This window comes from Mirounga leonina, unplaced genomic scaffold (assembly GCF_011800145.1).
Source record: "Mirounga leonina isolate KUSES-001 unplaced genomic scaffold, KU_Mleo_1.0 Mir_173, whole genome shotgun sequence".
Taxonomy (NCBI): Eukaryota; Metazoa; Chordata; class Mammalia; order Carnivora; family Phocidae; genus Mirounga; species Mirounga leonina.
Window position 1 is genome coordinate 62240140 of NW_023270447.1, and position 26583 is coordinate 62266722.

The 26583-nt window shown below is 58.5% G+C and overlaps 1 protein-coding gene across 1 annotated transcript; it reads left to right on the forward strand.

Moving 5' to 3' along the window:
* Positions 1-3327: 3327 nt before the first annotated feature.
* EDN2 (endothelin 2) lies at positions 3328-26583 on the forward strand. Its single transcript, XM_035018997.1, has 7 exons — positions 3328-3423; positions 4686-4822; positions 7534-7670; positions 20405-20564; positions 22127-22249; positions 23174-23272; positions 24867-26583. The coding sequence occupies exons 1-7, from the start codon at positions 3328-3330 to the stop codon at positions 24958-24960; spliced, it is 846 nt and encodes a 281-aa protein (XP_034874888.1). The 3' UTR covers positions 24961-26583.

Sequence of the window (26583 nt, forward strand, 5' to 3'; positions counted from 1 at the left end):
AGGGGACGAGTGGCCGGGGCGTGGAGGGCACCTCTGGTGACTGCAGGGCCTGGGGGGAGATGGTGGCTCTGAGCCAGGGAGTAGGTAGCAGTCGGGAGAGGAGCTGCCTGCCACAGAGACAAACACCCCCGAAACTCCGGGGCTGACTCGGCAGAAGCATATTTTTCCCCTTGGCCACACTTTCGATGTGGGTCAGCAGGGCAGTTCTACGGCTCCCAGTCGCTTAGAGACCCAGACTGATGGAGGCTGCATCTCCGTGCTCCCCTGACCTCAGAGGCAGAAGAGAGTGCTGTGCTCCCTCGCTCTGACAAATAAATCCTTCCAGCTGGAAGCCCACCTCCCTCCACTCACATTTCAGCGGCCAAGGCAAGTCACGTGGCCAGGCCTAAGGGACGAGACCCAGAGCCCCTGGAAGTGGCCCTCACGATAATCACACAAAGCTAGGATGTCCCGACGTCAGAAGTGCCCCCAGGAGACCAGCAGATGTCAGGGGTGGCAGGGGGCAGGGCAGGGCCGATGACGTCGGCCTCAAAGGTGCTGGATTTTTCCAGGCGGTTAAAAAAGACCAAGGTCTGGAAGGGGCCCCAGAGAGTGAAGATGGCCTTTGGCATTAGAATCGTGGGGTGTGCAAGGATGACGAGCCACCAATGGAGCGGCCGTGGGACAGCAAGTCCTTGTGGACCCTGGGTCTCAGTCCAGGCTAGTGGGAAATGTCCCAAACAGCCCCACGGAAAGAAGAGCATTCGTGGATGCCACGCCCTGTGCCTAGCATTTTACAAGCCTGATTTGCAGTCCTTATGACAACCCAGGAAGATGAGTTACCACCCCTGTCCTTAGAGGAGAAAGGACCGCCACCAGCTGCAAGTGCACAGCTAGTCAGAGGTAGTGGGAAGACTGACCTGACTCCGGGGTAGCTCCTCATGGAAGCCCATCGTGACCTGAACTCTGGCCCCGGGGGGGAGCCCTGGGTCTCAGACAGCTCACCTCCTCTGCCCAGGAAGCAGTGGGGCAAGGCAGGCCCAGGCTGGGGCTGCTTCCCAGCAGCTGCCTGGTTTCTCAGCAATGCCATCTGGTAGCCACATGGCTTCCCCGTGACAGAGGCCGAAGGCCCAAGGATCAACCGGCAGGTGCCAAGGTTTGGCTTCCCATACTCGAGAGCCTGAAAACTGTGTGTGAATTCTCTGCAGGACTCGCCACCTGCCCTCGCCCACCTGCCACAGGGCCCAAGGCCTCCCAGTCATTTACACACATCCAGGCCTCCCACAGCTGCTCCCTAGGGGTCATGAAGCACTTTCCCTTTTGAAGTAAGGCAGGACAGGGCACACGCCCCCATTTTTCATGTGAAGACTCGAGCCCCAAATCACACCCTAGCAAATGGCAGGGCCACTGACCTAGTGAGACCCTGACCCAGAGCCTCAGGAGGACATAAGCTGCTGTCTGTGGCCACAGAGGCCTTAGCCAAGCTTGCCTGGCTCCCCATCCGGGGTTGGGCTGACCCTGCCCTCATCCTAAGGCCTGGACCCTCTCTGGGCTTGGGACCTGGACACTCCTGGGGCCAGGCCACTGCAGGCAGGACAGCTTTAGAAGGCAGGCCAGCCTGAGATGGGCATGAGTGGAGAGAAATGGGTAGAAGAAAGGGTCAGGGGAGGACAGAGGGCAGCTGAGAAAGAGCAGACTGGGGCTGACTGCAGGGGCTCATCACAGGACAGGGGGGCTTGTAGCCCTATCCTGTTTATAGAGGAGGAAGCCTGAGGCTCAGACAGATGCGGCTGCCTCCCATGGTCATAGTGGTAAGTGGAAGAGCTGGGACGTAAAACCAGGCCCTTATATTTGGGAAGTGGTTGGCTTCCTATGGAAGGAGAATCTGCCTCTTTGCTACTGAGCAGCCCTTGAATCTGCGTTGGGTTTGGGGTCCCTAGCATACATTTCCCCTGGTCCCATCAAAGGCTCCGCCACTTTAGGGAGACCCAGCTGCCCACTGCCCCCTTTTATAGATGAGAAAACGGATGTCCAGAGCCGAGAAGGGCTTGGCCCGAGGCCAGCGCTAGGATTCCTGAACCCTCAGCACAGCCACCTGCACACCCTGCCCACCCCTCCCCTACCCCAGGCCCAAGTTCACCTGCCTGGCTCTCCTGCCCAGCTCTGCCTTTTTAGGAAAGGAAAAGAGCAGCCCCGGCGGCAGGCAGGCTAGTGGGCAGGTGGCCATGCTAATCCCCCAGCTCCCGGCGGCTCTGGTTACCGTGGTTTGGGGCCCCGGCAGCCCCGGCTGGGAGTGCCGGCTCAGCCAATGGGTGCCGCCAGCTGAGCTACCCTGCCAGAGCCATACAAGGCCTTGCTGCGGCCCGGTCTCAAGCCAGCATAGGGCAGCCCCAGCGCCGGCACCCGCCCCGCCCGTGAGCCTGCCAGCCCAGCACGTCCTCGGACTCTGCCTAATCCAGCCTGGGAGTAGGCAGGGCTGTGGTGCACGTGCATCAGGCCCAGGGCTCCCCGGGGTCAGGAAGGTGGCACCACCAGGGCAGAGGCCAGAGTGGGGGCAGGAGCCTAGCTAGCAGTAGGGAGCCCAGCTGGGGTCAGGAGGATGGAGCCCTGGCACGGTCCGGGCTGAGCCATCTCTCGACAAGATGCCCTTCTCTTCCCATCATTCTTCTGGCCTGACTGGCCACCTGTCCTGCCCTCTCTGGGAAGGGTTTCAGCAAAGTTAGTATCTGGTTCTTCCTGGGATCTTCCCAGGGTCCAAGCCCTAACTTACCTAATCCGTCCTGAGTGTATATGCACCTCTCAGAATTAGGGGTGTCCGTGAGTGTGGCCATGTTGTGAGAGTCATATACCTATATGTCCCCTTGTGGACCTTGTGGGGCTCCCGCTCACTGCTGTGGGCCTGGGCCTGGGAGGGTGGAAGCAAATAGGGAAAGACAGCCCCTCCCCCGCAAGCTCATCCCATCTGCCAGCTCATCGTGTCTTTAACTTCATGCTCACGAGGTCCCTGGGAAATAGGAAGGTTTGCCCCATTTGACAAGCAAGGAAACTGAGTCACAGGTTATTTGCCCAAGGTCAGGGTGCCAGGTTTCAACCCTAGAGCAGTCTGACTTTAGACCACCATACATGCAGAATTCTTCCTCTGGGGATTTCAGATCTTGGAGGGACGGGGCGGCCACTTGGGCCAAAGTGCATATGCAGGAAGGAAAATGGCTGTCCGAGATAAGGGAATCCTTTGCGCCTGTGTGGGGCGGGGCTTTCCCAGACCCCTGAGGCACCACCATTGCTCAGGCCATGGCTGCCCCTGGGTTCAGAGGCCTGCGTGGAGCTTCCCTGAGAATCAGATTCATCATGGAAGCCACCGGGTTTGAGCATCCTTGTCTGCTCTATGTGGACCAGGCTGAGCTTGGAGCCAAGACTGCGGTACTCTCCAGGGCCAATCAACAGGTGAGGGAAACGTGCTGGCATGGGGGATGGTGGGCCAGGCTGCCACTGAGCTCTGTTTGCTCACCCAAGAGAGGAGGAGATAAATATAGACACAGGATTACTCAGACACAGCCTGGGAAAACCGGCTCCACACCTTGACTTCAGCCCTGGACCAGTCTCACCTTTACCTGCCTGCCCACTCCGTGCCCGCTGCCAGGCCTGCCCTGCCTCCTCCCAGGACTCCCCACCTGGAAACTCTGGGACAGCCCTTCCTTCCTACCAGCTCTCTGGGGGCGGGACAGAAACCGAGGCCCAGAGAGAGCAGGGCGCTTGCCTCAAGTCCCCCAGCAGGTTAGGAGCAGGCAAAGCAGGGCTGCACCTGGCATTAGAGGTCACCTTTTCAGGCCCAGGCACTACATCAGTCCAGACTCAGTTACCCCATCTGTGAGACAGGGGCCTGGCACACCCAGCCCTCCATTGCCTTGGGCTTGCTGCACGTAGGATGGAGCTGGAGACCACCCAGCAGAAAGGGGATGAGGCTGAGGTCTTGTGCACGAGGAGACGCTGGCTCGAGCGGGGTGTGTACGGCTCGGGCGCTCGGACTCTGGAGCCAGACTGCACGGGCTCAAATCCTGGTTGCGCATTTGTCAGCTGCGGGACTTCGGGCAAGTTACTTAACATATTTCCTCATCTCAAAAATGAGAACAATAGTAGTTATTATTACATGTTATAAATATTTCATGTAATATGTATTGTATACATATCATAACAACAGCCCAATAAGGGCACCAGCGTCCGAGAGTGTCAGGGAGGTTTAGATGAGTTACTACACGCAAAACACTTACACCCGGGCTTGGCACAGAGCAACTGCTTGCGAATGTTTATTAGGATTGCCCAGCCTGGCAGGTGGAGGCTATGATGCAGGGACCTGGGAGGGCGGCTCTGAGGCTCCCGCCCGCCAGGGGAACAGCCCGGCCCTGGGCCGTACCTCGCACAGGTCTCTGCAGTGCTGTGGCCTCTGCAGCAGCCCGCACTCACCCCTACCCCCAACCCCCCCTTCCCCGCCCTGCCTGCAGCTTCTAGTCAGGCAGACATGGACTGGAATGCTGGCTGCACCACTTACAGGCTGTGTGATGCTGGGCGAGCGAGGGGCCCTCTCCAAGCCTCAAATCCCACTTTATCTGCCCCCGGATTGGTAGGAGAGTCACCTAGGGGAATGTGGGGGGAACATGCAGCTCGGCCAGGCAGATGGGCTCTCCACACCTTTTTCTTGCTTCCTCCAGCTGCCTCCCGGCTGTGGGCTCAGCCCGAGAGAGGCCGTACCCAGCTACTTGACCCTCAGCCATGCAAGGGCCCTCAGGCATGGGAAACACGCACCACCTCAGACACTGCAGGAGCGCAGGCCCCTGCCCACAGGCCGGTGAGACCCCTGGGGATCCATAAGTTCCCTCCTGCATGCAGCCCCCCTGCACCCCTCATGCACCCGTGAATGTCCGCAAGGGTGTCTGTGCCCCCCCCATGCGTACCTGCACACACACACGTCCATGAACAAATGCGTACCCAGGGCACAGCCGTGCACACACATGCACACCCATGTATGGGCACAGAGAGGCAGGGCCTGCGGGCGTGTCCCCGCACATCCTCACCTGCACGCACGCTCTCACACTCAGGGGTGTCCCAGCTGGGCCCGGCCCTAAGGTGGCCGTCTTCACAGCAGAGGAATGCAGACAGCTGGGGTTACTCCGCCAGCGGACGTGAGGGAGAGGCCCCAGGGAAACCACACGGGCAGGAATCCAGGCAGGCATGCCAGGCTGAGGCGGGGCCCTCGGGTGCCAGGAATTGTGCTGGAGGGGGCGGGTGCAGATACTTGCTTACTCCTGTCTGTCCCATCGCCCAGTGTCTTTGGAGCCTCTGGGACTTAAAGGCGAAGGGGTCTCACAGATCATCGTCCTCCCCCCGAGGTAGGGAGCAGGTTCTCCCTGCCCAGCCCTGCTGTGTGGCAGGGCCCTGTCTCTCTCTGGGCTGCAGTGGCTGGTCTGAGCTGTGAGGGGCCACACCAGGTGGTCTTCCTCATGGGGGAACCAAGAGAACTACAGGAGGAGGAGGAGGGTAGTCATTGACTCAACTCAAGGGACGGACACGATGTGGAACTCTCTAGAACTCCTTAGGTAGGGCTCTTGTTGACCCAACAGCCACCGTGTGCTAAAGCACTTGCACCTTCCAACTCCCCAGATGCTCACAAAACAGGCCCTACTCCCATTTACAGATGTGGAATCCGAGGTGCCGTGACCTACCCGGGTCCCAGAGCTGGCGACTCTGGAGCCCAGCACCCAACCATGGTGTGTATGTGTGGCTTCTGCCACTGGGCACATTTCACACAGCAGGTGAAGAGGTCTGCAGGGGAGGCCTATGCCCGGCAGGCAGCATGAAAAGCACGGTCCCAGAGGCAGGGAGCCCTGGCCCCAGGTGGTACCCTGCCACATCTACCTGCTGCAGGTCACAGCTGTGCTGCCCATGGGTGGGACCACACGGGGGGCGGGAGGAGGCTGAGAGCCACCTGGGAGCGTCGGCCTCTTCTGCCAGCACCCAGCACGGGGGACCAGCTGAGGCTAGGTGGGGGCCATGTTGGTGTACCGAGAGAGCGGGCACTAAGACGGGAACAAGGCCTCTGCATCATCAGCCCCAGGGTAGGAGAGGTTACCCCCTACCTCCCCCATAAATAACATATGGCCTCAGAGGAATGGAAGCCAATGAGTTCCAGAATAGACGGAGCAGGGGGAGGGGCTGGTGAGGACCCCAGTGAGGACCTGCCCAATGGCAGAGTCCCTGAGACCAGAGCTGATGTCTGCAGACCCCTGTGAAAGGTCCCCAAGCCAACTGGGTCCCCCATGTTCCAGTCCAGGTGGGACAAGGGACGACACCAAGCCCTGGTGTCCAGAACCCTATGGAGGAAGGAAGGGGGAAGGAGGGAGTACATAACCAAAACCCAGAGAACCCTAGCTGGACTGGCCACCCTGCCTGCCCCTGGCAGGCTCTACCCACAGGCTTGGCCATTTAGTTCCTGGAGAAGCTGAAATGGGGAAATGACAGTGGAATCAGGGGAGGACCCAGCAGGCGAGTGACATGCCCAAAGCCATCCAGGGTAGGAAGGATTGTAACTCCAGCCACCACTCCTCCTTGAGGAAAGCCTCCGCAGAACCTCGGAGCTGGTCAGGTCAGCAGCACTCAGCAGCCTGGGATCCCCAGCCTGCCCCTCCAGCCCAGGAGGAGTGCCCATACCCTTCAAGAAGAAGGGAGCCCAGTCTCACTGCCCCAGGCTCCCACCTGCTCTGCCAGTACCAGGTGTGGTGGAGGCAGATGACTTCACCTCTCTGAGCCTCAGTCTCCCCAAGCAGCAGCAATGCCCCCCACTCAGGGTTGTTCTGATCATTAGCTGGTGTCACATTTAGAAAGATCCAGGCACAGCCTCACACACAAAAGCTCTCACCGTGGCCATCTGTAGTTTCTAAAGACTTCTCAAGGCCCCTGCACTCCTTTCCAAAGCACTCCTAGGCTTGAGACAATACCCAGCACAGGACTCTAGAGGGGAGCAAGACAGCCAGCGCGACACTGCTTCCCAGACCCAGGCCCTGAGAGGGGGAGTGATTCGGGGAACGAACAGGCAGGGCCTGGAGGACTCACAGCCTGCTTCCTCTCCCAGGACAGCCCTGAAGAGAAGAGACCACGGGCTCCCCGCAGCGTCCCCAGGGCAGCCCTGGGGGCTTGTTGTGGCTCTACGACCTCTCTCGGTGCCACCCCCTGGCCCTCCCAGGGCACAGGCTTTCCTCCTGGGCAACCCTTCCCCACCCCCAGCTGCTGTTTCGCTGTGCCCCACGCAGAGGGCTTGGGCTGCGGGGACCACGTGCAGCCAGAGTCCCAGAGGCGGAAGGGAGGGTCGGCCTCCCCCGGGGTGTCCTAGAGTCCCGCAGGGGAGCCGGAGCCGCGGCGGGGGGCGGCGGGGGCGCACGTGGCGGCGCTGCCCGCGCGCTGATGTCAGGCCCCGCCGCGCCCCGGTCCCAGCACGTTCGGCCGCGGAGCGGGGAACAAAGCGTCCTGCGCATTCCTGCGCGCTGACTCACCGCCGTCACGTAGCGCGCCGCCGCCGCCGCCGCTTTGCCCAAAATTGGTCGGGAGCGAGGGCGGGCCGAGCGCAGCGCGGCGGCTGGGAGCGCGGGGCGGGGAGCGAGCGGCGCTGGGCACCCCCCACGGCCGAGGACTTCCCAAAACAGGCAAGAGAGGGGGCGACGGCGGGGATGTCCGCGGGTCCCCGGGAGGGCCAGGCAGGGGGCCACCGCGTACGGGTGGGAGCGTGAGCAGGGCGCGGGCGGCAGGCCCGGGTGAATCTCAGCCCCAGAGCCCTACTTGTCTTTGAGCCTCGGTTTCCCCATCTGCCAGATGGGGATGCGCAGGGCACGGTCGGAAGCACTTGGTGCGAGCCGTCTCAACGAGTTCTTACACCAACCCCGTGAGAAACGTCTATTATTATCACCATTTTACAAATAGGGAAGTGGAGGCAAGGGCCCTGATTTGCTTGAGGTCCCATACCAGTGAGTGGCAGAGCTAGGATTTGAACCCAGGCTGTAAGCTTCCGGAAGCTACATCTATCCCCCAGGGGCTGAAGTATGCAGCGCAGCGCCTGGCGCACGAGGGGTGTCGTCCCTGCTCCCTGCGCCCTGGTCGTGTTGGGTGTTGCCGCCAGGCCCCTCACTTCGCTAACCTCCCCATTCCCTCGCCTGCCAAGTGGGTGCCTGCGGAAGGGCGCCCTCCAGGGGCTGTCCGGGAAATGACAAGTGAGGATCCGAGTGTGACTGGTGGAAAGAAGGCAAGGCGGATTTCATTCTACAGGTGTTCCTCAGCGGTGCCCGGTGGTCAGCTGGGCCAACAGCAGAGTACAGAGAGGAGCCAAGCTAAGCCCGGGGACACCTGCCAGACAGGGCCACACTGGGGTGGGCCTCCAAAGGGCAGCCAAGAGGCTGGAGAACACTGAGCTGCCTGGCCCCTTGGGAAAGTATTTGAGGCAGTGGGAGGGTCCTTGTCGTGGTCCCTCTGCCAATCCGGTCTCTTTCCCCATTGCAACTTGATTTCAGAGAAGGTGGAGCTCTGTGGAACTGTGGGGTGTCCCGGTCAGAGGCCTGTCCTGAGTTTACAGGAATGAGATGGCCAGCAGGTGGCCTTGCTCTCCCCAGGTTGTGGTATCACCCACCTGGGGTTCATCTGAGAGTCAGGGAAGGCCCTGGAAGGAAATCCCAACCAACCCCAGCCGGCACTGGTTTGGGTCCCACTGCATGGGCCTCCACGGCACAGATGTGAGCTGAGACTCCACTTTGAGCTCAGGCGAAGTTCCGCTCCCGGCCGGACATGCGAAGCCTGTGGGCTGGCGTCCAAGCCCGTCTCCCATCACTGAATCTCTCCCACTGTTCACTGCAGCTCCTAGGACAAGCCATGCCTTTTCAGGCCCACCAGCCTGCATTCATGCTGCTTCCTCTACTACCTGGAATGCTTTCTCCACACTCATAGCCTCGCTCAAATGTCTCTCCTGCTGGAAAGCCCCTCCTGACCCTGCAGATAGAGGCAGGCACTCACTCCTTGGGGTCCTGGGGCTCCGTGTCTCTCCTTCCCTTTCGACCAGCCAAGAGCCAGGCACAGAGCACAGTGGTCCTTAGGCCCAGAGCCTCGATCCCAGGTCCTCCACGTTCCTAGGCCCCTATCCCAGGCAGGTACGGGATCTCAGGTGGGCCAGAGACCCAAAGACCTAGCCCGGGTCTGACGCAGAACCGGCTCAGCATGCTCGCTGTGTGGCAGCAGAAGGCACAGCCCTGGGGCCTGGGGACCCCTCTCTTCTGGCCCTGGCTGTGGGACCTTGGGCAGCTTATGCAGGCCCTGCCCTGCCTGCTTCCTAGGCCTATTTGGAAGATCGTTTGAAGGAAAGCAGAGAGAAAGCTTGGCACGTGGGCACAGCTCCCCACACAGCTGTCATTATCCCCAGGTCATTATGACGGACCTGCGTTGTGCCCGAGGCTTGGGTGCTGAGGCTGGGCGGCAGGCGGCCAGATGAACTCAGCAGCAGCCCCAGCCCCTGGCTGACTCAGGCTAAGGCACTGGGAGAAGCGGCTGCTTTATGGTCAGCCTGAGCCAGCCCAGCCCGGCCCTCCCCTCCCCACCCCAGGATTCACCCAAATCCGAGGCCATTCTGGGCCTCTTATCTGGGGAGATAAAGGCCCCCTCCCCCTGGATGATAGATCTATTCAGCTGGCTTCCGTGTGACCTTGGCACCCTCACCCTCTCTGAGCCAGCCTTGGAGAGTACCGGTGGGGGGCAGGCAGTGGCTTCACAAAGCTCCCAGATGTGCCTTCCAGGCAGGCATCCTTGGGGGCGGGGTGGGGGGAGCTCCCTCACTATTTCTGGGCCCCTGAGGAATAGATCCTGCTTTCTTGTTCCTCAGTGTCTGGCCTAAGGTGGTGGTAGGAGATTCCAGCAACCCTGTGACATCATCCTTCTGAGAGCCTGGGGTTATTATTTTTTATGTGACACTAAGGGGAACTGAGGTGCAGAGATCAAAAAGCCTTTACCCCAAGCCACACAGCCAACAGCCAGGATGGTGGCGTGTGGGTCTGCCAGCCTAGTCAGAGCCCATTTGCTAGCCCTCCGTTTTCTGTGGGCTCCTGGCTGGCGCTGGCTGCCTCCGTCCCTCTCCAGCCCCCAGGACGCCAGCTGTGTGCCAGGGCTTGGACAAGAATCTGCTTCTAAGATCTTCACATGACTCCATAGGACAGAAGAGGTAGTCAGAGCTCAAGAGCTGGAATTGTTTGACCCAAGTCACACAGCAGAAGAGGTAGAGCAAGATTCTGTGCCCTATACCCCTGTTCTGTGCCCTACACCACTTCCCCGATCGGTCAGGGTTTCAGGGCTCTGCCAACACCAGGCCTCAGGGAGCCTGCAGGGAGACCCTCTGGTCTCACAGACACCCCCTGGCTATGGATGGCCAAAGAGGGTATGTGCCCATCCTGCTAGGGTGGGCTCACCAGGCCTGCCTGGGCCCGAGGCTCCTTGCCAGGCTCACATGAAACCGTGAGGCCATTGGCCATCCCAGCTCCCTGTCCCATCTCGCTGCTGTTACTCAGCCCTGCCATACCCAGACCTCCTCCTTCAGGGGACCCCAGCAATGGCCTAGCCTGGCCTGGGCTGCCCCAACTGCCTGCCTGCCCGCTCAGGGCCTCCCACCCTGAGTCACCGCTCACCTCACCACCCAGCACACTGCTCATTGCATAAACAGCCTACTCCTCTCCCCCAAGGTCCCAGAGTTCCCACTGCTAAAGGTGCAACAGCCAGGCTGAGGGATGGGGGACTTTTCCTACTGCCCTTAGACTCAGGCCCCGAGGTTGACCCCAGGACCAGCTTCTGGGGACTCTCTTCACCTCTGGAATTGAGGTGAAGAGCTCAGATCAAGGCCTCAGACTGACCTGGGTTCAAATCTCAGCTCCTTCCTTGTTAGAATGGCTGACCTTGGTTAAGATACCTCAGTTTCCCCATCTGGAAAGGGAGGGTGCTACTAATAAGCTGCATCCCATGCGGATTCTGTATGGCATCACAGATACCAGGTCAGGGCTTAAGCATGCGGGCCATGAGGCAGGCACATCTCCATTTAAATGGCTGTATGGCCTTGTGCAAGCCACTTCTTCACTGCCTTCAGCCTCAGGCTCCTCACCTGTAACATGGAAATCTTAAAAAGAATACCCCCTGCTGTGGCAATTAGCCATGCCAACATATGTAAAGGGTCTGCATTGTCTGACACCTGGAACCAGATGTGGGTACATGTTTACATGCCTATGATTCATTCTTAAAGTGCCAGCTACTTAATAAGCCCAGGAGGGTTTCAGTGAAGGGTGGGGAGATGGAGATGGTCCTTGATGCCTCTCCAGGGAAGGACTCCCCAGATACTGAAGCTTCCAGACTGCCCTTTTCAGGCCGGGCACCATACTTCCTAGGTGGGTCCAGAAGGCTCTCTGAAGAGGTCTTTCTGGGCCACAGCTGACCCCATTCTCTGTAGCCTCTGGGGTACCCACAGAGCACCTCATTTCATGGAGGATGCTCAGACCGAAGGAGGGGCTTGCCTGCAGCCCCCCAGCTGAAAGCTGAACCCAAGCCTGCCACTCCATGCCCCCCTTCCCAGCCGCCTCCCTGGACCCAGGACACCCTCACCTGCCAGTGCCACAGACACACACAGCAGTCTGGGGGCGGGGCGTGGATCACAGAGCTCATCTGCCCCCTGGAAGCTCTCAGGAGCCCTGCTGGGAACCCAGTTTCCCGAACTCCTTGGGCAATGGAGTCCCACCTGCTACCGGTATTTTCCTTGGAACATACTACAGGAAACCCTGGGCCGGGCTGCATTAACCCATGAGGCTTTTGTCTTTATCTCATCCCATGATGCTCAGAATCCTTGCTTATCCCCTCAAGCTGTGGACCCCCAAGTGGGGACCCAGCGAGCCTAGGCTGAGGCCAATGGAGGAAGAGTGGACCCAGGAGAGAACATTCCCAACTTCCCCATTTCCAATTCAACAAGTCCTTACGGAGTATCTGGTCAGGATAAGGGGACAAAGGCTAGGGAAGTCGCATAGGAGGAGAAGGGCAGAGGGAAGAGAAATGTCACTGACCCTGGGGTCTGACAGACCTGAACTTGAACCCCTGACCGTTACAGGTCAAGCTCTCCAAGCTCTCGGAGTCTGAAGCCTCGTCTGAAAATGGAGGCACTGACACAGCTCAGAGGGTTATGTTGTCAGAATTAAGTGAGAACGAGAACGTGACTCTGCTCTGTAATTAGGTGTGATCAGTAATGGCTACCACGGACAGAGCCCTTTCTCACTTAACCCTTCCCACAGCCACAATACTATGATGACGCCCATTTATAGATTAGGAGACTGGGGCTCAAAGAAAGGGGAAGGGCACAGGTCATGAGAGGTGGGCCTCTGCTACAAACCTGGCTCAGCCTGACACCTGAGGCAGAGCCCTTAGCCACAGCCTGCCCTCAGACACCCAGGCCAAGCCAGAGACTTAGAGCCTAGCAAGGCTGTAAATGAGAACCACATGGGTGTTCAGAGGATGGTTCGATCTCATATCTTAGATGGAATCGGGAAGTCTTCCTGGAGGAGGTAGCATTTTGGTGGGCTTTAAGGATGGCCAGAATAAATCGGGTAAGACTGGAAGGAGGCTGGGAGGCCCCAGGTTGCACAGAGGCAAGGAGGCAAGAAAGTCTGTGGTGTATCCAGGGAATGACAAGCCCTGTGGTGTGGGCCAGGCCAACTTTGGGCATCCAGGTCAGCACTGGAGGGATGAAGAAGGAAAGCTTGCTCAGAGTCAAACCCCTATCAGGTTGGACCCCAGGGTGGGCGTCTGGACTTGGCGAGTTGCTTCACCCTGATTCCAGGCTGGGTCCTGGCTGAAGGCTTCCTGCTGAAGCCTGGTTTTCATAGGAAGGCAGCATTTCCCAAATCTGCTCATACTTCTTGTCTGGTGTGGCATTATATCGTGTGCCAAAGCAAATGGGAGTGACTGGAGCCAACCGGGGGTGGGAGGGTGGGGCAAGTGCTCTTGGAGGGACTATATGACCCAGGGTAGTACAGGGGCCACTCATGGGGGATCTGGCCCGTGGCATGCAGATAGCACAATTTCTAGGAACACCCCTGACCCCAGTACACACACACACACACACACACACACACACCATTCCTTTCCAGGAGCATGTCTACACTGATAAGCCCACATGCACTTTACAGGCCAGGTTGAAAAAGGGAGGATGGGGCCTGACTGACAGAGCCCTCCTGGGCCAGGCAACAGGCCACATCTACCATTGGCTCTGCCACAAAGCCTCCCAGGAGCTGTGAGGTGGGATTTTTCTTCTTGGATGCCTTTGATGGATGTGGCCTCTGACACTCGGGAAGGTTAAACTGTGGGGTGCCCTGGGTCACATGGCCAATGAACAAGAGAACCGGCCTCAGATTGCCCAGCCCCTGCCCTGCACTACCTATATCCTGGCATGGTGCTGAGCACTTGTCCATAGGGGACTGGGGGTGGATGGAGGGCAGGAGGGGGGTTCACGCCTGAGTCACAGAGCTTTGAAGCTGACAGCCAGATCTGCCAAGCCACAGAGGTTCCAGGGGTGGGCTGGCCCCTGACTCACTCCCACACCCCGAGCCAGCCCCAGGCAGAGGCTTCAGCTCCTGACCACCCTCTTGCCTGTGCCTTTCCTGGGTCATTCATGGCTCAGGATTCCCAGGAGCTGGGCAGGAAGGCCAAGGCCTTTAGGCAAGGAGGTATCCCAGGCACACCTCTGCTCAGGAATTTCAGCCTGGAATCACAGTGGGAACCTGAGCTTTGCCTGCCTGCTGGGCACCGAGCTAACCCTGATGATCTAGGCACAAGGCACTTATTTTTGGCTGACATTCAATTCTAGAATCAAGTACTGTACTTTTGGTGGCCTGACCCCCTGGTGGCTCACCCCTTCCCGGAGGGGAAATGCATCCTCCTGGTGGGGCACTGGGTGCGCCTTGGAAAACCTGGCTTCTAGGCAACAGCGTGGGTGTGACTCTGAAAACCCTCCAGCTGCATGTCCTGGCCATTGGTGGCGGTGAGATGGGGGAGAAGGTCGGGGCTCCTGCCCCTCCAGATGTGGGGGCCTAGGTCTCAGAGAGAAAAGAGTCCAGGCATTCTGGGTTTCCAGATCCAGGCCTGGCAGGACAACCTCTGGCAGATTGTTCCTCTCCCTGGACCTTGGCTTCCTCGCGTAGGTATAGGCCAAGGGTCCTTCCGTCTTTGGATGCTTGTCTGATTTTTTTTTCTTAAATATTATCTCAAGTCTTCATCATTAGAACGTTTTAAAGATGGTACCAGGTAGGAAAAGGGACCTAGATCTCCCTCCTCAGAAAGTTGTTTATGCAAAAACAGGCTTTGTCTGGTGGGACAAAGCCATCTTATTCCATTTCACTGTAGTGCTGGGCATAAACCAACAGTGCCCAGGCCTGTGGTAAGCCCCGGGGTGGGGATTTCAGAGAAGACCTTGCCTCAGTGAGCTCATCGGCTCAGTGAGGAGACACACCACTCCCCAGGAACTAACCAGATATTTCCAGGACAAGTGTAATGTGCTATTCAAAGCTTTTCAAGGTTTGACCCTTCTAATTTTTCTAACCACATCTGTTACAAAAGAGGTGGATGAATGGGAGACTAGTTGTGTAGATGTATGGATAGAAGGATAAATGAAAGGTTAGTGGATGGATGGATGGATGGATGAGTGGATGGATGGATGGATAGATGGATGGATGGATAGATGGATGGATGGATGGATGGATAGGTGGATAAATAGATGGGTAAGTGGATGGATGGATGGATGGATGGATGGATGGATGGATGGATGGACGAGCAGAGAGACAGATGGATAGACGGTTGGATGAAAGGAACATTGGATATACATGATATAGGTTGTTGAGGGAAAGTTCCAACCTTGCTTCTTATTCATTGTGTGACCCTAAGTAAGTCACTTCCTCATCTATAAAATGAGATCTTATCTGGAAAAACCTCATCTGTAAAATGTGGATTATGAGCCAAGCCTACCTCCCAGGTCTATTGTGGGCATCCTGTGAAATAAGAACGGACTGTCTATGTCTACCTAACAGCTGTGACAAGGCCTCAGAGACTGACCTTGTCGGCATGGGCTCTGTGCTGTGCTTTTATTATGGGGTGAGGGCCCCCTTGGACACAGGTGGGAGGCTACTTCCACCTTGGGGGTCCCCACTCTCCCAGTCAGCCTAGGGTTCTCTGCCTTACGAGGGAGGATGACTCCTGGAGGAAAGTTGCTGCAGGCGAGCCCCCAGTGGGCTGGAGAGCCAGGAAAGCACATTGAGGGCTCACCAAGTTCAGGGTTAGGGCTTTGACATTAAGCAAATCCACTTCGTAAACTTGGCTCTGCCACTTGCTAGCTGTCTGATGTTGGGCAAGTCGTGAGCCTCCGTTTCCTCATTTATAAAGTAGGGACTAATTACAGTACCCACCTCTTAGGTGTATTGTGTCCGTTGATGGAGATAACGTATGTGAATTAGTTAGCACAATGCTTGAAATATATTAAATGCTCAGTAAGTGTGTGTTTACCCCACACCCCTGAAAGGCTATGGGGGGAATTGGGCCCTTAACACTTTGGAGGGGACTCAAAAACTTGCAGCACAGAGATTTTCATCCTGGATGCTGAGTCCCTGAGTTGGTTTCCTTATTTCGGAAAGTCCAGCAGGACCCACATGGCCTCTTGACGAGGGTGCCTTGACTGAACAGTATCCACTTTCGGCTGAAATTCCAGCAGTTCCATGGGCCTCGCTGACCCTGGCCTGATTACCCCTAGATTAATAACAAACAGGGCCCATGAATTATTCCTTTACAAGTACAGTTTATATGGGAGATATAAATCTCTCCGAATGGGCTGAGGCAGAGGGAGGGGGAGACCTGGCAAGGGTTGGCCTCCCAGGGAAGCCGTGGAAACCAGGGGAGCTGGTCCTGCAGGGCCGAGACTGCCCTTGCAGAGACCCAGCGTGGGGACGGTGGTGTGGGTGGTGGCAGGCCCTGCTGGCTCAGGGTGAGCTCTGGCTGATGGCAGGAGGCCCAGACCACCCACCAGAAAGAGGGCCTGAGGCTGAGTGGCCCCAGGCCTGAAAGGGGGCAGCCCTGACCTGCAGACTTGGGGACAAATGATGATAGGAATGTCTGAGCCTCCTCAGTCCCTCAATGCCCAACCCAGGCTGGCTCCAGGGCCAACCCCCCCCCCCAAGCCCTCATCCCCTGCAGACTCCAGACACCACCCCCTGGCCAGCCCCATCTTCTAGCTACTCGCTCGGCTAAGCCGCCTGCACGGTATGTGCTTGCAGCCGAGACGCTGTGTCCCTTCCAGTGGGGCTGCAAACAGAACTTCCTGAAACCTAGTGAGGCCAGGGTGGCAGCAACAGAGAAGCAACTGGTTTTCCAGAAGGGAGAGAGCAGAGGATCGCAAGAGGGGAGCGAGAGGTTGCAGGGCTGTCTGGGGAGCTCTAAACGCGGGTCAGGTTGGTTCGGAATGCCATAGGCTTTCAGAGCCGAGAGCACCCCTCTCAGTCAATGGGAAAGCAGAAAAGCTTTTCAGGGAAGCCAGGGAAGGGGCAGGACTTGTCCAAGACCACACAGTCTGAATAGCAGAGCTGGGACAACACTTGTTGGTCCTGCAACCACACCAGGCACCTGCCCCAGCCCCCATCACCAGACATTTAATCCTCACTCCTGTGCATCCTCAGTCCCACACAGTGGCTTCAGCTGCTGGACAGCCTAAGAGATTTACTCTTAGTGCAGAGGGTAGAGGGGGAGTTTTTGGGGTGCGTGGAAAGATGGCCTAGCCCCGTCCCAGTGCCCTGGCCTTCCTGCCAGTGGGTCCTTCCTGGCAGCCCTTCCCATACAGACCCAGAGGCTCCACTTGGACCCCTGGCAGCTTCACGGGTGCACTGGGAAGAGTGGGGCTGGATTAGTAGCCAAGAGAACATGTCTGGCCCCATCACTGTCTTGAGCAAGTTGCTTCTCCTCTTAGGCCTCCGTTATCCCATCCAGCAAGTGGAAGTGGAGACTGGAGAGAATTTCTAGGGGTCAGTTTCTGGCACAGTGTCTCACCCAGAAATATGCCTCAACTTCTCTCTTCTGCCAGCCTGCCCTCCCCACAAATCTCTCCTTGGACTGGGCCCGGGGCCAAGCATAAGTGGAGCAAATTATTTTGTGTGCAAAACGATGCCCTCCAGATCCTGACAGGGGGCCCCTCGATGAATCCCTGTGCCTTAACCTGCAGCCTTTAGCAGCCCAGGCAGGTAACAGGGCCAGGTGGGGATGGGGCAGTGCCACAGAGCAGATGGCCAGGGCCGTTGATGGGAGCCAGAGGGGTAGGGTTGGGGGCCATGCAGCCAGGCCAGCCAGCGGGGACAGGGGGTGACCGTCAGGGCCAGGCTAGAGAGCTTTGGGGCTGGGGCTGGGGCTGGCTATTTTTAACTCAGCTTAATTTTCTCTACCTGGAAACCAACTCTTGCCGGTGGGGTAGCCCTGTTCCGGGAAGGCTTTCCCCACCTAGGACCTGGGCTCGCTCAGGTTCCAGGGCCAGGCCTCTCCATTTCACAGGGGCCCTGTTTGCTGAACGCAGGGAAGGAGGAGAACTGTAGCCGGGTGCAGCTCCCCACACTGACCCTGCGAGGCCCGGGCAGCGGCCCCTGCCCTGTCGTCATCCTTTCACACCAGAGAGGGATCCTGTCTCCTGGTCTGTTTAATTCTTCTATTATGTTTCCCAGACTCGGAGCCTCTGGTTCCCTATTGTCCTGAGCAGCACTTTGCATTTGTGTAAAGATTAGACGTGGTAGAACCTTCGCTCTCCTTCCAAATGGTCTTTCTCTTTTACTTTCTCAAATCCAAGTTCTTTCTCTCGCGCTGGGCTCTGCTTCCTTGTCCTCCCTCTCTCCCTACCTGTCTTTATCTGCCTCCCTGTTTGTTTTCCTTCCCACCCGGACCCCCTCCTGCTCCCCGCTCACCTGCTTGTTCTTCTTTCTTCTCTTCATGGTTCAGTAGTTTGAATTCTCTGTCTGCCCCTTCCCCCACCCTGACCCTGTTTAATTCCGTATTTATATTCTCTGGGAGGCTAATAGAAATGACTAGGAGTATGGCTCACCTCATTCCAGAAATACTCTTCTAAATTCTTAGAGAGGTACCTTGGCGGGGGACGGCAGTGAGCACTGCGTGGGGAGTCTCTGGTTTTTGCTGGAGGGACCGAGATCCGAGTCGCAGTGCCAGCTCTGCATCCACCAGCTGCGTGACCTTGGCCAAGCCAGGCCCCTCTCTGAGTCTCCCGGGCAGTAGTGGAGCTGATCCCTAGATCCTAACAGCTGCCTCCCAGGGCCACGATAGAGGGGAGCTGAAAATGCTCTGAGCACACAGTAGGTGCTCAGAAAGGTTTGCTCCTGCTTCCACTGCAGCCTGACCCAGCCTGGGGGGAGGAAGATCACGCTGACGGTTCTCTCTCTCCTCAAGTTCTGGCCCTCTCTCTGTACTGGGATGGCACGCACACAGCCAGACGCACATGTATGCTCTGGTCACGCCCTAGGACGAAGCAAGCTTGCCTGTTTCTCTGTGGTCATCTGTTTCCCCCTCCATAAATGTCAGATGACAAGATCGCTGCTGAACACAGCAACGAAAAATTGAGCAGCCTGGGTTCCTGGGGACCTGATTTCCACAGTTGAAAGCCAGGCATGTATTCATGCCTTCTCTCCTCCCTCGGAGAGCACTCACTCAGAGGGCTCCCACTGTGTGCCAGGCCGACTCCGGCCTTGCCTTCTCTGGAGCTCCGGACCTCGAGATTGCTGGGGAGATAAGCCCAGCGTCATGAGTCAGGCAGGCAGGAGAGCGAGGCTCTGGGAGTTCCGAGAAACGAGAGGGCTTTTCCTGGTGTACCTGGAGACAGGGTCCCTGAAAGCCGTCACGGGAGGTGGACTCTGAGCCAGGCCTGGGCAGGAACAGAGGGCGACTGCTGGTCCCACAAGCTGCTTAGCTCAGCACTGGTGCATCCCCACTCTGTCTCCAGCAAGGCCCAGCTTCTGAGCTAGCAGAGAGGCAGGAGTGGAATGCTAGCCCCCAGGGTGCACCCCCGCCCCCAACTTGCCTTTTTTGAAGAGAGTAGCCACGGAGTGAGCCAAGTGCCCTGTCATGTCCAAGGTGGGAGATCTTTCAAGGGGTACTTTGTGTGTGTGCCCACAGGGGCAATAAGTTCTGGAAGGGACCAGAATGCCTGTCCCCAGGCCCTGGGGGACGGATGAGGAAGGAGGGGAGGGGGCACTTCCTGGGTGAGGTAAGGATGAGGCAGCTCCAGGCTGGTCAGAGGTCAGGGGTGAACTGTGTCCTTCACTGAGGGAAGCCAGCCCAGAGAGGGCTCTGATTTGCCCAAGGCCACACAGCCTTGAGCACCCCTTTTCCCCTCCCACACAACAGAGGGGGCATCCTCAGCCTGGTTGGCAGTGGGCAGGCGGGATGGCAAGGTCTCCTCCAAGGAGGAGGAGGGTTTTGCCCGTGGATCTCCCCCTTCCAACTCTCAGCTCTGGGCAAGACCCATGGAGAGCCCCACAGAGAGTGAAGAAGGGGGTCGGGGCACACTGGGGATGACCCGAGGCAGCCCAGCAGAACCAGGAGGGGTCCCTGGCGACTGCAGGGAAGCTGCAGTACTCCAGGAGGTGCTCCAGGCACAGAGGGACGAGCGGGGGGCCTCCGCTCCCGCCTCCACCCTCCCCTGTCCCCCCCACCGCGGAGGAGGCTGGGGCAAGCGGCGCACCCGGGCGGAGGCGGTGTCATCGCTCTCCTGTGCAGCGGGGCAGGGCTGCATGGGCAGGGGCGGGGCCCTGACTGGTGTTATAAGAAGCAGCCAGGGCACTGAGGCAATGAGCTATCGGCTCGGCTTGGCAGCAGGACGCTGGCAACAGGCGAGCTCCCTCCCCTGGTCCAGCCCGTGTGCTCCGCCGCCGCTATGGTCGCTGTGCCCACGGCCTGGTGCTCCGTCGCGCTGGCCCTGCTCCTGGCTCTGCAGGAAGGTGAGCCGCCGCCCCAGCCTCACCTGCCACGGCAGCCGCCCCCGGCTGGGTCTGCTCGAGGGTGTCTCCCTCCCCCTGGGGGTACTCGCCAGCCAGCTGGGGGCCCTCAGGGTGGGAGCCCCGCAGCCGTGGCAGCTCCAGGGAGCTCTGCAGGGACAGCGGTGCTGCAGGCACTGGGCAGCGCCGGCCCTTCCCACCGGGGCTGCTGGGGCTTCCCCGGGCGGGCCTGCAGCTCCTGAGCAATGAGAATGCCAACTTCCTCGATTATGCAAGAGGTGGAGCCCGGCAGGTCCCCCAGCCCAGCTGTGCCAGGCACCCTGACCCAGCTCTCCACCTCTCTCTCCTTGTGCACGCAGGCAAGGGCCAGGTGACTGCTGCGGCCCCGGAGCATCCGGCGCCCTCACCCCGGGCCCGAGGCCCCCACCTGCGGCCTCGACGTTGCTCCTGCAGCTCCTGGCTCGACAAGGAATGCGTCTACTTCTGCCACCTGGACATCATCTGGGTGAACACTCCCGGGTGAGCGACTGCAGGGATCCAGGCGGGGCTGCTGGCAGCGGGGCAGGGGATGGGGAATGTCTCGCAGAGTACAGCGCTCCCTGGGCCTCCAGACAGGATTGCTGCGCTAACATGAAGAGTTACTGGTTATTGTTCCAACTCCCACGTGGGGGCTGCCTAAGCGATGGAGCGCTAGCTCAGGAGAATTCTCCAGGTCCCCCTGGAGAGGGAAGGAAATGGCATCTCACAGAAGTAAACATACAGGCTCACAGCTAAGCTATTGGCCCCATTTTCCAGATCGGGGCACTGAGGCTCAGAGAGGTCGGGTGCCTGCCCCAGGATTACACAGGAAGGAGTAAGTGGTAGGTGGAGGCTCCATCCTAGGCCCATGGCTGCCAAAGCTCATGAGCAGTCTGCCATGCTGCCACTGCACGGTCTTCCAAGAATAAGACGATTAACGACAGCACCCGTGCCTTGACGGGGCCAGGCTCTGGGCCAAGCCCTGCTCGTACGTTACCAGCTCTCGAATCCCCCATCCTCCCCATGAGGCAGGCGCTGCTGCTGTCCCCAGGGACAGGATGAGAAACCTGGCCTGTGCCATCCCGCAGCGCTGGGGTGGGAGCCCCGTGCTGTCTGTTTCTGTCTGCACCCGCACTGCCTCCGGGCCACTGCATACTTCGAGTTGAAGTTTCTCTGTGTGTTTGTGGGTTTTTTTTTCCCTTCCCCAAATTGCAAAAGGCAAGAGAAGCCCTGCACGTAAGCGTGTGTGGAGCTAATCCGCATCCAAACACTCGCTCAGGGCGGGAACCCTGCCAGTCCCTGCGTGCTGGGTCTACCTGGAGTCAGTATAACTTCAACCACATTGTCTAAAATTAGCTCTGGCACCCGAAGGTGCTGGTCCAACCGGCCACAGGGCCCTTGCCCTGCCCCCAGCCTGCCTTGGCCAGACTTTGCATCTGAAATCGATCCCCCCTGATCTCACTCACACACACACACACACACACACACACACACACACACACACGAGCACTTGCGCACACCAGTTTTAAGTCAGAGCTCTAAGACACATTTATCGCCCCTCCAGTCAAGGGGTGACCAGGTGAGGGCAGCTTAGCTGTGAGCCTGTATGTTTACTTCTGTGAGATGCCATTTCCTCCCCTCTCCAGGGGGACCAGCCTGGCCCTCTCCATCGGCTCAAGTTCCTGGCTCAGAGAGAGGGGAGGGGCTGGGAGGACGCCCCACTTCCCGACTTAGGGAGGGAGCACTGTTTCAGCTCCTCCTCTCCGTGCTGGGAGGCTTACTGAGCGGGACCAGGGCTGCAGGAGCAAGCAGAGGCCCAGAAAGGGGACGGACCTTGTCCAGGACCACCTGGCAACCAGGGAGGGGCCTGTGCTGGGGCTTCTTGAGGCCAGGGGCTGGTAACATTTTGCTTGCACCCTGGTGGCATGGGGGGCCATCCCAGTGTGTGCTGTGGGCAGTCTCTGCTCTCCAGTGGTTGGAGTTTATCTAATCCTCTCTCCCTCTCCTTCTCCCCTCCTGTCTCTCCACCCTACACCACTACCTTGCTGGCTGCCTGCCCACAGACAGACAGCTCCTTACGGCCTGGGAAACCCGCCAAGACGCCGGCGCCGCTCCCTGCCAAAACGCTGTGAATGCTCCAGTGGTGGGGACCCCACCTGTGCCACCTTCTGCCATCGAAGGCCCTGGTACGTGGGCACCCAGTACCTGGAAGACCAGCCGAGCAGAGTGGCTAATGGTGAAGGAGCAGGGTCCTGGGAGCCTATAGGCTGCCCGGGGCTCGTGGGCAGTATCCCTTTCTGTGGCAAACCAGTCACCCCAAGTCCCTCCCACTGCCCAGCTCTGGGGGCTTCTGAGAGCATCCCAGCCTCACTCCTGGGCAGGAGGGACTCTCCCCAAGTGACAGCAGAAGCAGCTCAGACAGAGAGGGGACAGGACTTGTCCTCTCAGGCTGCACAGCTAGTCAGAAGGAGAGCTGGGCCTTCAGCCTCAGTCTGTCTGCCCAAGGGCACTGGGCTTTGGCTTCTGAGCTGTGATGCGGAGGGCTTTGGAGCTTTCTGGGTGGAGAAGTAACATCTAGGCTTGGGAGGCTGGGGCACTGTCCCAAGGTTGTCACAGAGTTGCTGGGGGCTGGAGGGCAGGGGGTGGGGAGCTCTGCCAAGTCTCTTAACTCTCTGGGCCTCAGTTTTCCCACCTGTAAAAGGGGTGGGAGACTTTGTTCCTTCGCTCATCCACTTGGAGCATTTGGGGAAAGTAGAAACTGGCTTCACAGTCCCAAACCTGCCTTTCCTATGATGATATATGAGAAACTCCTCTGAGACTCAAGCTGTGGCTCCACCCCTGCCTCAGTTTCCCCTGCAAAGGACTGTGCTCAGCTGCAGGTGGCTGGATTCTGGGAAGGCCAGGCACCCAGCTGCCTCTTTCTGAGGCTAAGAACGCATTCCCGGCAGCTCGGTTTTCCTCAGCCCCTACCCCGCCTGGGAAAGGAAGGATGCCAGGTGCACAGGGGTGGAAATGGATCTGCTTGGGGGGGGGGGGGCACTGGGCCCACAGCCAGGTGTTCTCAGGGCCCTGGACAACCCCTCACTCGGGTCCTAATACTGTTCATTCAGGGCCGAAGCTGTGGTAGTTCCAGGCAGCGGGTCCCCCACCGACGTGTTCCAAGCTGGCCGGACATGGATGTCCACAGGGGAGCTCCTCCAACAGCTGAGGTAAGGGGTGCCTGCACTGGCCAAGAACCTCCTGTATGCTTTGCACGTTGCCCTCATTCTCCAAAGAAGGCAGGACTGGGTCCTTACTGGGCAGCCAAGGGAACTGAGGCTCAGAGGGGTAAAAGCACTTGCCCAAGGTCCCAACAGTCCGTGGCAGGCATCTGGAAGGCTCCAGAGCTGGAGGTCATAGCTGCTGTGCTCTCTGTCCCCACCAGGCCCGGAGGTTGACTTTCTTAGGTGGGGGCTGAGGGACTGTGACTGTGGAAGGCCCTCAGGTGTTCATTCAGGTGGTGACGCGTCTCCTACGTGCTGGGTCCAGAGTGGTCAACGATCTAGCCTGTCCCCTCCTCCCTGTCCCAGACCGGATCCCCTTCCTGGCAGCCTCAGCATGGCTCAGCTTGAGGCTTGGCACTCGGGATGTGCCCATGAATGTCTGTCCAACCAAACTAACTTGAGAATAGAGCCCCCACATCTGGCCGTGCAGCCGAGTGGCTAAAGGGGCAGCTTCTGAGCCAGGACTGGCCGATTTGAACCCCAGCTCTGCCACAAACAAGCCTTTGTGACCATGGGCTTATCGCTTCACTTCTCTGTGCTTCAGGTTCCCATTTTGAACCAGGGACGCCGGTGCAAGCCATGTCTAGGGGTCGTTGTGAGGTTGGATGCGTTGATGTAGATGGAGGTCCTCAGGCAGGGCCTGGCACCCACTGGGAGCTCTGGAGGGGCGTTAACCATTCAGACCTCTGTCCCTGAGGCTCCTTGGAGCTAGCCAGTGCTGAGGCCCAGCGTGGCCCCCCTGGGGGCTCCCATTTTTGTGGAGAGGCTGAAACGTAGGAGGCAGGGCAGGATGGGGAAGGGATAGGGAAGACCCAGCAGATACTTAGGAACTGTCCGAGGATGCAAAAAATCAAGATTCAGACTTTGCAAGTGCACGGCACCTCGTAGTGGGCAAAGAGCTTGCTCTTCCAACCCATACTCATCCTCACACCAGCGAGGCCTGTGTTTATTTTACAGACTAAGGAAGGGGCTTGGAGAGGTTGCCACACTTGCCTCAGTTCCCATAGCTGGGAACTGCAGCCAACCTCCCAGCTCTAGGCTAGAACCCTTGGAGCCAGGACAAGACCACTTGGATGACGCCGGAGTCCCTGCCAGGGTCTCATCCCAGTTCGAAGGGCAGCTAGGACCCATATTTGTCTGGGTTGAGCCACCTTGAGCTGGACATTGAAGAATGGGAATTTTGGTCTATGGAATTTGGGTGAGGGGAGGTGGAGAGCCTAGAAGGAACAGCAGGAGCAAAGGTGTGGAAGTGAGAAGGCAAGTCACAGGAGGTACACTGTTCTTGGCCCTCTGGTTGTTCCAGCAGCCTTTGACATTGAACATCAGCTTCCTCAAAGTCCCTGTGGGCCGAGGAGCTTCTAGGCCTGGTCTGGCCTGTCCCTGATGTGCAGACTTTGTTTCCAGAGTGAGCTGTGGCTGCCCTCTGACCTCGGGGCAGCTGTGATTCAGGGGGCCAGGTCCTATCGCTGCTGCCTGTCCTGGGGAACTCTTGGGCAGCCCATATCTCCCAAGATGCTAAATGGACCTTTCTCAATTCCAGTAACATTTCTGCCGCCAAGATCCGGTTTGCTAGGCGACACCAGGATTCAGTGAGGGAGCTGAGACCCACACACCCCAGGCGGAGGAAGAGATAGTGCTGGTTGCCAAGGAACGCTGGGAAGGAGCCTGTGTGGAGCCGCGAGGAGAGGGGCAGCCCAGGGCCAGGGACCCCACCTGCTGGGGTGAGGGAGCTTCCCCCAAGGCAGCTCGTGCCCTCCGCCTGCCCAGGAAAGCCTTCAGCCCCTCAGCTGCAGAGCGGCCTCCCCCGCCGGCCCTGGCCCCACCACCCCGCTGGAAGGAACCGCATGAGGAGCGTGCTGACCTGGAGGCCACGTCCTGAGAGGTTTCCTGTCTGTTGGCTACAAACCAGGATCAATGAGCAGTGGTGGACACTCAGACCGAAGCCAGCCCTGGAGGCTAGATGGGGCTGGTGTCCTGGGTGGCCCCCATCCGTCCCCTCGAGCTCTCCCTCCCCAGAGTCCTCCCACCCTCATGTCCTCGGGACACTCCTGGTGAGAACGGCCTGCTCTGCTTCACCTGTCTGTATATAACTTATTTGCTCTCAGAACTTTGAGAATTCCAATTATTTATTTTAATGTATTTTTTTAAACTCAATTATTTACCTGCGAACTTGTGTTTGTAATAAACGATGAAACGGTAATCTGGCATTTTGTCTTGGCTGAAGCAGAGGTGGGAGGCACCTCTCGGGAAGCGGCTGCTCAGAGGTTAGGGGGACACAGAAAGGAGAGAGAAAGGGTCTGGGGCAGGTGGCCGGAGCCCTGGGTTCCACATCCCGTGCCCTTGCTGGGCACCTCTAGCTGCTAACCCAGCCTCTCTAGGCTTTTGCCTATCATGTGCCTGGGCAGCTGTTTGCAGCTTTGACATCCAGCATTCCGGGACCTGTGTTCCCATCGGGCCAGTCACCTATGGCCAGGCCTTTCCCAAGAGCATGTTTGGAAGGAGTCAAGACCCACTTCTGCTCCAGCAGCCGTCGCCGGGAACTGTCGTGAGGCCCAGAGTGAATCTGGCCAGTGAGGGCTGGAGCCAGATGGATCCCAAGACTGTGTGCAGCCCGAGGGGCCAGTGATGGGCGCTGCGATGGACCTACGGCCTGGCCCTAGCTTGTCCCCTGCCTCTGCCCTCGCTAGGGAACAAGAAGTGAGTTTTGACCGAGGAAGCCCAGGGCTCTAGGCCTGGGTTGGCCAGTCCTGCCAAGGCCCAAGAAGCAGCCCACCGGAGTTCCAGGGATGGCCAGCAGTCACGATCACCCCTGCTGGCGGCCGCCTGGACCCACAGCCTCCGTGTCCGCCAAATCCTCCTGCGACAAGCTGTTCCCTTTTCTCCCGGCTGGCCTGTGCTGGGAGAGGCAGGTGGCCAGAATGGCTATTGCAAGATAATTATTTACACACTGCCATGTCCACGAAGCCAGCCCTGACCCCCTCACGGAAGAACAACATGCCACACGTATTGAAACCCTACCGTATACTTGCACTTGACCCGTATTAACTCATTTTCTCCATCTCAACAACCCTATGACATAGGGACTTTTATTACTTCTGTTTTAATGATGAGGAAAAATTGGGGCACAGACAAAGCAATTTACTTGCCCAAGGTCACACAGTAAGTGGTGGCATCAGGACTTGAACCCAGAGTCTATATAGTACATATGGATGTATGGGTGTGTGTATTTAATAAATATTATTGGTTGAATTCATGAA